Here is a 13,773-nt window from a genome sequence, read left to right as displayed (position 1 = left end):
TGATGTGGCTTATTAACACTCGTAAATACTAGTGCCATTGTCACATTGATGGTTACTTGGTGCCACAGTGTGGACCAGACAGACGGGACAGTCGCCTGTCAGTCATACAGAGTGGGCTGTGCATAGTTAGGCATCTACAGAGACTCTATCTTCACGTGTTGCTTGGCTGTCAAATCAGGGAGTTGTTTATTGGTCATTATTTCTCTTTTTCATTTTAGACAGACTTCCTGGATTCCTTATTTCTAATTAAGGAACTAGAGCTGTCATAGAAATACAAACGGACCAAGTCAGAGCAGGATAATGCGACTGTGTACCACTGCTGCTCATCTTGGCCTCCTTGAGACTAGCACTTCAGACAGTCCCTTGGCAGACCCCGTAGGCTGCCAGGAGACAGGAGTACTGGTTCTTCCCTGTGATTCTTGCACAGTCAGACTATTTTTATTCAGGCTTAGGAGGCAATTTAACTTTAGCTTTATTTGACGATGAAGATTAATTAAACAAGATGTGCAAAGTGTTTACTGCCTTTTTTTTTCTGTTGGAATTGAAACTTCCTGCTTTGCCAAACTCCCGGTCTGAGTCCTGGCCCTGGTTTTGTTGTCATTTGTTCATTTTGTATCTGTGTCCCTTAAAGGAAATAGCCCTGAGGTAAAAAACATTTTAAGTGCTTTATCTCTGCTTATGGTTGGTGGGAAAAAAGAAGCCAAGCACTGGGTACATTTGTTGGCTTTGAGGAGGGTCTTGCTCTAGAGCTGAGGCTAGTCTGCAACTTGCTCTGTGGCCCAAGTTGCTCTGAACTTCCGACCTCCCTGCCTTAGTCTCCCAGGCGCTGGCACATGTGTGAGTATGTGCACACATGTTCAGCAAATAACTTTGGAAGCCGTCCTTCTACCTCACATGGACCCCAGGGCTCAAGCGCAGGTCAACCAGGCTTCCCAGCAAACAAGCACCCTACCTCCTGCATGGGCTTACCTGTCCTTGTGCTACTGTTTATAGTACAGTGTTTCGAGATATTTTTATCAGAGACTTAATTTTGATGAATGGAAACACATGGTTGTCTACATTCTTAAAATAGCAGGTACTTTTACTCACTGATTATGGGACTAGAGAGAGATGGTTGAGTGGGTACTAGTGCCTGCTGTGCCAGCATGAGAACCTGTGAGTTCCCAGCGCCTATGTAAAATGTTAGTCATGGATGTATATGTCTATAACCCTGACACCGTGGAGACAGAGACAAGAGAATTGCTACAGCTTGCTGGCCACCATTCTAGTTCCTGGTTTCCTGAGAGACCCCATATAAAACTGAGCATGACAGAGCAGGACACCCAGGCACTTTCTGAGCTGTGTGCACACAGAGACACATGCATCTGTACAAACAAATGTGTGCATATGCTATACACAGGCTCATCATCTAAAAATTCAAAAAGTAAAAGGAAGCCACTTACAGAAAGCAGGAGATGTAGGGATCACATTCAGCGCGGATCTTACCCGTCCAGACTGGCTGGGCAGTATGCCCCGGACATCCTGTTTCTGTCATCCCGCAGTGGGATTAGAAGTGAATGCCATCACACCTGGCGTTTCAAAATGGATTCTGGTACTTAAACCCAGGTCCTCAAAGACAGGCAAGTACTTTACTGCCAGAGCCCTTCCCACAGCCCCACGCCCCACCTCTTGGAAGTTCCACACCTCTTAGTAGTACCAAATCCTCCAGGAATAAAGTTTTCAACAGGATCATTTGAGGGAGACAATATCCAGAACCATTAGCATGATAGTTAGATTTTCAAACAGGTTTTAATGTACTTGGGCCTCATAGTGTTTTGAGTTCCTTCTGTTTCCTTTCCTGTGATCTTGTCTCATCATGTCTTTGCTTACTCTGATGCTCGGTCTGTTTCTTTTTACCTTGTTTTATTTTGAGGTCAGGTCTCAGTGCACAGTCTAGGCAGGCCTTGACCTTTAGTCTCCTTCCTTGGCCTCCCAGAACTGGGGTTACAAGTGATTGAGTCTTTCTGTGTAGCCTCGGCTGGCATGAACTCACTCTGTACTCCTCATCTCTGCGCATGTGCGCACGTTGGGCGGGTTTATATTTAGTTATTTAGTTTCTGAGTGAGGCTTGCACTGTACTTCAGCTACTGCTGCCACCCTTCAGACCGTCGCCCTGGTTGGCCCTGTGCATGTGCTGCCTCTCCTGCTGTAGTGTTGGGTTATAGGCTCTGCCACCTTGCGTCTTCAGCCCATTTCCTCAAAGGCAAGGTTCTTACTGAACAATTTTCTCTATGGATATTTTTTTAGCCCAGGCTGGCCAAGGATAACCTTGAGTTTTTGTTCCTTCTACCCCTGCTTGTTTGTGTAGGCTTTTCACTATTAGCTCTTCCCATTCAGCTGGTTCCCTGGAGATATTTTCAGGTGATTAGATTTACTAGCCATGCACACCTCATGGCCGGCTAACAGGTCCTCTGCCTTGTGGTGAACATAACCGGTTAGCAGGACTGTTCACCCCTGGAGGACCTCAGGCTTGTCAGGCTTTGGCTCCTGTGAATAAATCTGGGAAAAGATTCCGCTTCTGGGGAAGAAAGTCATGCATCTGTCTTGTCTGCGCTTGAGCTGTTGGAGATAAGCTATGCACTTTGTAAAAGTCCCATGAGCCTCTCTGCACATGTTCTATTTCCGTGAAACAGGTACTGGAAAATAATACTTTCCTTTTCAGGTTGGATTCAGATGCCGAGGACACAGTACTTCCTCAGAAAGAAGACAGAATTTGCAAAAGAGACAAGACAATAAGCACTTAAACTCTATTCAGTCTCACAGACGTGACCCCAATTCTGAGTCTTTATATTTTGAGGTAATTTTTCAAATTTATTTATAAACTATTCTTTAAAAAAAGTCTTAATTAAGAAATGAATTTTGTATGTTATCGTGTTATAAGTGCTGTATTTTCATGTGTTAACAGGTTACCCTGTTAGATTATAAGTGATATGATACACTAATTGTTTAACTTTTTAATGATTTTTTGTGAATTTTACATCATGTGCTCTTAATCCCACTCATCTCCCCATCCCTTCATATTTATCCTCTGCCTTTGCAACCTGCCCCCAAAATAAAATAAGATAGGAAAAATTCCATCTTGTCATGGAAGCGGTAGTGTGTCACAGTATCATACAGTACTCCCTTTTGTCTATACTTCTTTAGCTGCAAATGGTCTTTGCAGTAAGTCATTGGTCCTGTCCGAGGCCTCTGGCTTCTGCTACACTATCAGTACTGGATCCTCACCCAGACTCCTCTCAGATATCCTGATGTTGTATCATGGAGGTCCTGCAGCTTTGGATCTGTCAGACCAACCCTTTCGTGGGCTCCAGCAGATTATAGGGCAGCCACTCAGAGCCCTGGATCTGGGCCTGGGAGGTAACTAAACTAGTCAGCCTGCCAGCTCTTAAGACCATATTTCTTTTTTACCGTGGTTCCTGTTTATTTGCATATGGAAGCCAGGGGAGAAGCCTTGTGTCTTTCCCTTCTTGATTTTTTTTTTTTTTTTTTTGACAAAAGGTCCCTCATTGGCCTGGAGGTCAGTGATAAAGTAAGGCAGGCTGGCCTGTGAGCCTTGTGGATTTGTCTGCCTGTCTTTACTTCACAGCACTGGGATCTCCATGCCGGCTATTGTGCAGCTGCTATTACTTAGTTTCTGGAATGGAAGCAGCTCCTCATGCTTCCTAAGTTAGCACTTTCCCGAGCAAGCCATCATCCACCTCTCAGGATGTTTAAACATAGTCTTTTCTCTGTTCTCAGCTATGAGGCTGTGGGCAGGGCTCCACCATCCTGGATCGACTGCTCTTCGTTTTTACTACTTGCAGATTTTATGCAAGTTGAACATTTTTTTTTTGATGGATAGAATGTTACCTTCATTCTTTCTTTCAACAAAAGTTAATTTTAGTCTCAAAAAATAGTTTAAACATAGGTTACTTGTATGATTGTTTCCATTCAATCAGAAGCATATTGACTAAGAAGTTAATTTGAAAAAAAACATTTTAAACATTATTCTTAAGATTGCGTATCATAGGAATGGAATAAATTTAAAAATGACTACTAAACTGTTTAAAATGGAATAAATTTAAAAATGACTACTAAACTGTTTAAAATTATCTGAATGTGATAAAATCCATTTAAATTTTTTGCAGTTACTTATCTTAGGATAGAATTAGTATAAAAATGAAAAAGTGGTTATAGAAATCTAAAGGATAGATAGGTGGATGTGGACATGACTTCATGCTTGAATAAAAAATAGGTTTAGCATGGGAAAAGTAAAATGTCCTTTTTAAGGGTGATTTAAAATAGCTCAGCAGTAGGATACAAATATACATTATCTCTCTACCTTTCAGAACTGTCATGTAACAGTATAGAATTCTAGTTTCTATGCTGGGGAAGTTGCTCATTGATGGAGTGGTTACCATGCCTAAGTAAGGCCCTGGCTTTGATCCCCAGCAAACATCCATGTGTACATGTGTATGAGCACACACACACAAATGTTCATACATGCACCCACCCACATGGGTATGTACACACACACCACGCACCCCACACAGACATGAAGACATGAACACACCCTCACACACCCCTTTGTAGGGTTAGCACAGAACATTTTCACTGACAGAGTGAAACTATTTCAGGATGAAGATGGGTTTCAAGACCTAAGTGAGAATGGAAATTCTAAAGATGAGAATATTCAACAGAAACTTTCTTCAAAAGTAGTAAGTAACTCCTTTCAAGATTATAAGAAAAACAGAAGACCTTTTCAATTTGGGTTGTGTGGAAAGAAGTCTTGGGGTCAGTATAAATGACATAGGGCAGTATAGTGTGTTGGGACAGTATGTTAAATTCTTACCTAAGTTGTATTGTATGTGTCTGTGGGTGGGTGCACAGAGTGTGTGAGGAGAACAGAGGACAACTTTCAGGAGTTGACTCTCTCTGTGAAGAGAACCCACGGTTTAGTCGTGGCAGCAGACTCTTATACCTTTTGAGCCTTAATGTTTCTTTTTCTAAACAAAAGTAGTTTTGAGAAGTCCGCAGTTCTATTATTAGATGGGAAAACCTTGAGTACTGTAAGATAACATGTGTTCTCTATGGAAACTTTCCCTAGACAAGGATCACCTGTTATATTTGGCTTTTGTCCCTTTGTCTCCTGTTCTAGAATGGTCTTCCCGCCTCCCCTGTTCTTTATGACCCTGAGCCCTATGAGTCTGCTTTTGTCCTGCAGAACCTGACTCAGTCTGCATTGTCTTCTTACGGTTTAACTTCCATGAACTGACTAACAGATGTGTTTCTCCTGTTTGATAGTTGGATGACTTACCTGAGAATTCACCCATCAATATAGTTCAGACTCCGATTCCCATTACCACTTCAGTTCCTAAAAGAGCCAAGAGTCAGAAGAAAAAAGCATTAGCTGCAGCCCTGGCCACAGCCCAGGAATACTCAGAAATAAGTATGGAGCAAAAGAAGCTGCAGGTATAAGTAATGTCCTGCCCAGTGTCACTGTCACTGGCCTTGGTGGGATGGATCGGAGAGCCAAGTGTAATTATAATTTGTCAGACTTTCCCAGCCATAAAAAACAAATCCTTTCTTATCCATCTTTTAGGAAGCTCTATCGAAAGCAGCTGGAAAAAAGAATAAAACCCCTGTGCAGCTGGACTTGGGGGACATGCTAGCCGCCCTGGAGAAGCAACAGCAGGCCATGAAAGCACGCCAGATCACCAACACCAGGCCGCTGGCACAGCCAGGTGATGCCTTAGTCTGAGCAGTTTGCCGCAGCCTTTGGGAATTAGCTACACTCTTCCTCCCTACTCTGTACTTGACCCTCCAAGAGAAAGCAAGAGAGAGCGTGAGTGCCCATGCCGTGCCTCAGGTTGATGTCAGAGAGCAGCTTCTAGGAGTCTGGCTCCTTCCACTGCGGGCTCTGCGGATCTGCCCAGCTCAGGTCATCAGACCCTTAGTACAGACACTTAGCTGCTGAGCCCTGTTTGGTTTGGCTTGGTTTTCTTCTTCAAGAGTTAAAGTAAAAAAGGAAGTCACAGGGTATGAATGACTAGTGCTGATAGCTTTATATGTGTGAGTGAGACTCTGGTCTGGCTTTCCCCTGTTTAAACCAGATTTAAAGCTCAGCATTTGATCCCCCACCTTTTGTGTTAGAGGACTAGGTACAGCACAATAGAGGGAGGGCACCATTTAAAAGAACTAGTGCTGAGAAGCAGACTTTCCTCTGTGTTCTGTTCCCTGGTTGTCCCAGTCCCGGGACTGTGGATTGGTAGAAAGATAGGAATGTGTGACAGCATCTGTTACAAGATGCTGAAACCTGTGGCTGTTCCTCATTTCATGGAAAGCGTTGCTGTGAGGCCCTCAGTAGGGGTGATAGTGAATGCAGAGTAGCAGGCTCCTGCACTGGAAGCGTGGCCCTGCACTGGACGCTGGGGCTGCTGCAGCCAGGCCGCCAGCATTGGAAACTGCTCTTGGATGTGTCTCTTTAGGGAGATGCTTATCTTCCTGTCCTGTGATTTTTTTTTTTTTAATGTTAAAGTGGAGTAGAGATGGTGCCTACTTCAAGGTTGTTAGGGAGTGAGATGATAGATATAGCGTGCTCAGAAACTGGGCGATAATCATTTAGCAAGCTGGTGAGTGTTGTCACAAAGAAGCTGTTGTTAACCTGTGACCGTTACAACTTGATAGGGATTTTTGTTACTGTGATTGCTGCTTTTGTTTTGTGAGACAGGGCTGAAGGAATCCCCCTGTCTTAGTTTCCCAAACTCAGAAACTATTGGTAAGCCACCAAGCCCAGCTATCTGTCATTTTAGCAGTTTATTTTCTTTAGTTGCAAGGAGCTAAACCCAGGACCTTGGGTTTGGCGAGGCCAATACTTTATCATTGAACTAAAGCTCCAGCCATTTCCAGGGCTGGGCCTTGGACCTAGGGAGTTGTGTACAGGAGGCAAACTCCCTGCCACTAAACTACATCCCCAGTTCTACAGCTGTGATCGATTCAATAGAAATAATGTTAAATAAATCTGAGTATCAGTGTACAAAACATGCTGTCTGAAGCATTGGGATTATGGAGATGATGAAGACAGACCTACTCACAAAACACATAACTGTCTCAGCTTTGAGCTGACTCACCAGTAAGCTCTTGCAGATGACCTAGATTTAGTTTCTAGCACTCAAGTGGCAGCTCGCAGCCATAACTTCTGTTCCAGGAGCTCTGATGCCCTTCGACAAGCATCTACCTAGTACAGATTTATCCATCATCCAGGTAAAGCATTCATACGCATAACATAAAATAAAGATAAAATAAATCTATTTGTTCAATAATTTATTTTTTTGGAATTAATTTTTATCCAGAGTACAGCTCTCCCCTCCTCTCCTTCCAGTCCTACCTTTATAAACCCTCTCCCATTGCCCCCCTTCTCAGAGAAGGGGAAGTCCCCCTTGGGTACCATCCCATCCTGGGACATCTAGTCCCAGCAGGACTAGGCATATCCCCTCCCGCTGAGGCCCAACCAGGCAGTCCATATAGGGGAAAGGGAACAGTGACGGGAACAGAGACCGAGACAGCTTCCTGCTCCACTTGTTAGGGGACTCACATGAAGACCAAGCTGCACATCAGCTACGAATGTAGAGGGGGCTAGTCCAGCTCCTGCATGCTTGGTTGGTGGTTCAGTCTCTGAGACCCCGTAGTACCAGGTTAGTTGACTCTGTGGGTCTCTTTATGATGGCCTTATGATTGACCTCTCCAGCTTGCTCAGTTCTACTGCAGCTTCTACAAGGCTCCCCGAGCTCCACCTGATGTTTGTCTATGGGCCTCTGCGTCTGCCTTTATCTACTGCTGGATGAACTCTCTCGGGAGACGGTTACACTAGGTTCCTGTATGCAAGCATGGCATAGCATAGTATCATTAACAGTGTCAGGGGTTGGCTCTCCCACATAGATGGGTCTCAAGTTGGGCCCGTCATTGGTAATCTTGTAGAAGAATAGACACGTATACATACCTGGTCAACAGTGGTGTCTTAGGAGAGGTACATCAAGTTCTGTAGAAGGGAGTGCTTTATGGCAGTAGATGAAGAGAAATAACGTTACAAGTGACTTTATTGAAATCAGTGTTTGACTGGACTTTAAAGAATGAGTTGGATTCCTGGCAGATAGAAATGAGACTCCCTTCTGTTCCCAGTCTTTATCTGAAATTACTGAATAGAAAGAAAGCTGTTAGGAAACGTTAGAAAAGAATGGAAGTGAACATTTGCAAGGACTTGATGGAGTGTGGAGTAGTGGGCTCTAGGAGTAGTTCGACGACAGGGCCAGGGTGGTGGAGAGATGGCTCCATCAGTGAAGTGCTTTCCACATGAGCTTGAGGACCTGAGTGGATCTCTAGTACGAGGTGATAGCCAGGCATGGATAGCAGTGCACACCTGTAAACCCAGTGGTAGAGATGTAGAGACCTGCAGGCCCTTCAGCTCAGTATCCAGCTAGTGTAGCTGAAGTTATGAGAGAACATGTCTTAAAGCTAGACTTGACAGTGATTGGGAAGATCAATGACAGTGATTGGAAGCACCAACATGGCTTCACAGGGCTGTGTACACATATGTAGCCACACCCTCATACACATACCATACCTGCTCTCTCTGGCTTCGTGAAGAGTGCTATGAGTACACTGCAGTGACATAAAGAGAGTTGACAGTGGCCTTGAACTTGAAATGCAGTGGTGGAGGCCTGGTGGTCCCATCTGTCACATGTTTATACACGTGTAGTTCAGGTTAGAAGTTGGTCCTTTTAAAATGAGGGAGGGGTCCTTGGAGTGACCAGGTTTCAGTAACAAAGGAAGAAGAGCCAGACAAATAAATATGAATGGATGGACGAATGAATGAATGGATGAATGAATGATGAGGCCTGGGGAGAATTTTTGAGAATTGGGAAATTGTATTTGGTAACTGCAAAGTTTTGTTGGGTCTTGACAGTGTACTTATGAGAGTGTGCATAGGGCCACGGCCGGTGGTGGTGCTTTGGAAAGGAAGGGGTCAGAGCCATGCTGAGAGGCTTTCCTGGGAAGAGAGCTGTAAGAGCACTGGGCTGAAGCAGCCCAGCTTCGGGTCTGCCTCCCAGCCAGCGCTCCTTCTTTAGAAAGAAGAGTGGGGGAGCACTCAGAGAAAGGAGACTGGGTGGGGGAAGCGCATGAGAAAAGGGACAGAACAAGGTCTCAGAGGAATTAAAGTGGCATTAGGAGCTGAGGTGGTTAGTGAGCCTTGGGAAGGATGAAGGATGTCTGTCTTCTCCTTTTGGATTTTTTTTTCTTTTGTACCTTGGGCAGTGTCTTCTCAAGGAAATGACAAACATTCTGCTAGAGTAGAGGGGTGGAGATTTGCAGGTTAGAGATGTTCGAGGATCAGGGCTGAACAATGAGGGTATGAGCTTGCGGGGTAACAGCAGACTCAGCATTCCTTCTGACACTGAGCTGAGGAGAGGAGCCCCAGGTGTGTGAGTAGGGGTGAGGAGAACACAGGTGGGCCCGGCTGACTGTAAGTTGTCAGCTTACTTCAGACCCGTTAGTTGGCTGACTGCATTGACTTACCTTCCTCCTCCTAAGGAGTTCAAAGACCTGGAAGGAAGCTGTGTCTGAGGGGTGCTGCCCAGCTGTCATTACACCGTCTTTTCTGTCTATTTCCATAGGAAGAGAAACCTTGTGTTTTTGAGGATTTATTTAGGAGATTGTCAATAGTGGGGATTTGGCTGCGATAGTAACACTAATGCTCTTGTTTGTTTCCAGTTGTCACCACAGCCACTTTTCACACTAAAGACTCTAACAGAAAGACCTTAACCAAAAGTCAGCCATGTTTGACATCCTTTAATTCTTTGGACATGACTTCCTCTAAAGCAAAAAAAGGAAAAGAGAAGGAAATTGCAAAGCTAAAACGACCCACGGCGCTGAAAAAGGTAACCCCCAGTCTGGGGTTGTTTCTTTTATAGGATAATTAAAGGCTTACCTTTTTTATTTCTTTGCAAAATTAGTTGTGTTTTAGGAAGTAGATGTTGTAATATATTTATACACATGGCTATATGTGACTGATTAATTCAAAACCAGCATTTTATGGCAATCTTCTTGTATGGAAGAAGGCCCTGCAAAGTGAATTTTTCTATAATGTTTGGAAAATAAACCCCTAAACATTTCATGTTCAAAGTATTACACCTTTCTTAGGAATAAGTTCAGATATTTCTTTCCTTTGTATTTTTTCTCTTCCATATATATGTGTGTGCAAGCATGTGTGGGCATGTGTGCAAGCATGTGTGGGCCTGTTTGTATGGGGGCCTGCAAGTCTAATGATGTCGTTTTCTCAGTTGCTCTTGACTCTGTTCTCCCAAGGCCGCGCACGTCTGAGCCAGACACTGCCTCCTAGCCGACTAGCCAGCTAGCCCTGAACCTTAGCAACTTCCGTGTATGTGCTGTGTGGAGCAGAGCATTTTTAGGCCCACATTTTCACCTTCGTCTTCCCTGCATATAAACTGATGATGGTATCTGCTTTGGTTTAGTATTAGAGGGTCAGAATGAGTTAATCCATGCCTGATTAATTGAAAACTGCAGAGAATAAATCACACAAACTGAATGAGTCAGTTTTGGAAATCCTACTTGGTCACCTCAGATTTAAAGACGTGCTGTATTTGCTTGTTAGCTTCAGCATCCTGTTTCCCTTTACTTGAAGACAGAGATGGATGACGTGCATTTGTCCATGACTCTTAGCACTCTCCCTGTATTCTCTGTACAGCATTCTCTCCAACTTAGTTCCTATAAGTCACCTTTTTATAGGTCACCTTCTGTGCGGTCAGGTAGCACAGCCAACTGAGAGGGAGTCTCGTGGCTGTGCCTGTGTTTTAGTGTAACATTGGAAAATTTGTTGAATCTGTTTGAAGAGTGGTTGGTAATTAAAGAATGGCACAATGGCTTTCAGGTTATTTTGAAAGAAAGAGAGGAGAAGAAGGGCCGTCTGACCGTGGAACACAGTGTTCTGGGAGCTGAGGAGCCAACAGAGACGCATTTGGACCTAGCTAATGACCTGCCCCAGGAGACTGTCTCCCAGGAAGGTGAGGGTGCCTGTCTGTGCCTCAAGTAGACGTTGCACACTCTAGTTTATGTGTGTTGCTTCATGTGGTTTCTTTTGAAGGCGGATGGCTGAAAGGGAGGGCAGGTGCTCATAGCGGGTCTCTGACAATTTGGAGGCTCAGATCCATCAACTGTAGAACATCTCAGGCGCTATGCTCTTTCTTCCCGTGCCTGGGACTCTTAGGGTGGCCATGAGAGTTCTTGCTCGTCATGTTTTATACATAAAACACTATAAATTGGTTAATTTTTTCATAGGACTATTTTAAAAGTACTTTTATTGATTTCTTGTTGGGGGTGGGGGATTAATACATAAGGCACAAGGAATGGAGAACTGTAAAACAGAGCAAAGATTCTATTCATATCCAGCACGTGTGATTCCAGCAGATAGGTTCCCCTCTGGTATAACAAGTAGCCACACAGCATTTTGCAGCAAGGTAAATCTGATTTGTGCAGATCTCAACCAGGAATCTTTCAGTGTTTTTAGGAAAGTTGATTTATTCCCAAGTATTGTTTATCTGGGACATGTTTCTTGGGGTTCCCCTTTATTCTCAGTGTGGTTCGCCTTAGATTTATGTATGTCCATTCATCCCTCTGATGTTGATTTGATAGCTACTAGTGTATTCAGTAAGTGATAGAACAAAGAGGCTGGAAAGCCTAGTGACCAAAGGCTGATATGATGGGCATATAGGATGAATGTGTAACTTTCTAATTATTAGACAGAATATGCAAACTTACTGTATTTACTCATTGAAGACAAGCAGTAACTTAGTAAGAAGCAGTAGAGTTGAGAGTTTGCATCTAGAAGTATGGCTGCCTGAGCACAGAAGCAAAGGCCAGATAATAGGTGGGGACTAGGGGAGTCAGGGAGGCTCAGGAGGGTGAGCGGTGCTCTGTACAGGGTTGGGACTTAGCTGGAGGGTGAGCAGGTATAGGATAAGGACAGTTAAGAGAGACTGCGTGACATAGATTGTCATGGCCAGTACCAGGTAGAGCTAAGTAGAGATGTGCGATGATACTACAGAAAGGCGCAGATCGCTGGACGTACATGTCATAGATAATTTCACTTCTGCATCTCCTCTGTGGAAACTTCTAATCTGTGCTTATTTTTCTTCGGTATGCTGTAATGGTAGTAGGAATACTTCATTCTTTAGTTTATAGTTAGGAAAATGCCTGATTTACTAGCTTCAAGAGAATTAGGGTACAGCCTGAAAATTCTGTCATCTAAATTGTGTGCATACATCTGGAGCTTCTTAGCATTTGAAGTTTCCAGGTTCTTCCCTTTCACCTCGCATCTCCACAGATACTGGACTGAGCATGCCCAGTGATGCTTCACTTTCTCCAGCAAGTCAGAACTCTCCATACTGTATGACACCTGTGTCCCAAGGCTCACCTGCTAGTTCTGGCATAGGCAGTCCAATGGCATCGTCAACGATAACCAAAATCCACAGCAAAAGATTTCGAGAGTAAGTTATTTTCTCAATATTGAGGTGAAACAGTTGAGGGATCTTGGTTGTTCTGAATCTGTGCCCTTGTTACCTAAACCCAACAAGGGAGTGTGGAGGTTGTGCTGCACTCCCTCCAGTTGCTTCATGGCTGGTTTGGGTCTGTTTAAAATTCCCTGCTGTCCGATCCTTTGGAATGGGATTCCACAGTCAGACCTTTTCTTTATCACATGTGGTCCTTCTCTCCCAGCGTTCCGGCTCTTTACATTATCTGTATATTGTATATGTGTGTACATGTATGTTACATATGTGTGCATATAGGATGTAATGTTCTATGGGTTTTGCTCTCCAAATACTTACATTTTTGTATATGATATAGGCATTTTATAAAACTTACTAATCAGTTAATAACATGTAATAGGCTTCTCCGCGTAAGACCCCGGATCCATCCCATACAGCCAGTTTGTTCTTGTTTGTTGTGCATTTTTGTCATGCTGGAAATGGACTTCCTGGCTGCCAGCTTCCTGGTCTGGCCACTGAGCTGCACTGTTAAGCCAAGCACCTGCTTTAAGAAAACATGTCTAGGTTTAAGATTGGATAACTAATGAGTCACAGAGCAGCTGTGACATATTTTAATATTTGTGTAGACAAAGAGATTTTGTCTTTGAAAATGACTTATAAAGGAGCTCTGAGGAAGAGCCCTGTGCTTCCCGCAGCCGCTGCTCTGTTCTGCTCTCTCCTCAGCGCTAGCTGAGCAGAAGCCTCTCTCCAGGCTCCGAGCAGCTAATTATATGTGAGATAGCACATGTGGAGCAGTGAAACACATGGAAAATAAATTACATATGTATGAAACGAGCAGCTTGAGACAGGAAAGAAGAAAAATGTAGTTTGATGTTGAATTTTTAAATTTTGAGTGTTTATGACATTTAATCTTTCCTCAATCCACCCATTTCTCTCTTCTGAAGAATTATGTCATACTTGCTTCAATGTTTGCATGTAAGACATGAGATTTCCTGGACATGTTTTCAGGCTCTCGTCCCATTGTATGAGGTAGACTGCTTGCTTCTGACGCAGTGACTGCAAATCTAGGATGGTGGATAGAGCACGGGTAGACTTGCTTATTGCCTTGCCCTGGAGCGAAGCGTAGCTGACCATACACTTCTTTTGTTTTCACGCCGACTGTCTCAGTCAGTCGCCTTGTTTGGTGTGAAAGCCT

At 43.9% G+C, this 13,773-nt stretch overlaps 1 protein-coding gene across 1 annotated transcript in view; it reads left to right on the top strand.

The window, feature by feature from the left end:
• Nucleotides 1-13,773, top strand: part of Secisbp2l (SECIS binding protein 2 like) — a 43,206-nt gene that overhangs the window by 16,265 nt on the left and 13,168 nt on the right. The window contains exons 8-14 of the mRNA XM_052183482.1: nt 2,702-2,836; nt 4,656-4,736; nt 5,323-5,490; nt 5,621-5,762; nt 9,787-9,953; nt 10,964-11,096; nt 12,416-12,578. Coding sequence (XP_052039442.1) covers nt 2,702-2,836; nt 4,656-4,736; nt 5,323-5,490; nt 5,621-5,762; nt 9,787-9,953; nt 10,964-11,096; nt 12,416-12,578 — 989 coding nt within the window. The remainder of the gene's footprint in view (nt 1-2,701; nt 2,837-4,655; nt 4,737-5,322; nt 5,491-5,620; nt 5,763-9,786; nt 9,954-10,963; nt 11,097-12,415; nt 12,579-13,773) is intronic.

Source organism: Apodemus sylvaticus, chromosome 5, assembly GCF_947179515.1.
Source record: "Apodemus sylvaticus chromosome 5, mApoSyl1.1, whole genome shotgun sequence".
NCBI classification, from domain to species: domain Eukaryota; kingdom Metazoa; phylum Chordata; class Mammalia; order Rodentia; family Muridae; genus Apodemus; species Apodemus sylvaticus.
Note: the sequence above shows the minus strand (reverse complement) of the source record. Positions and strands in the feature narration are given on the sequence as shown.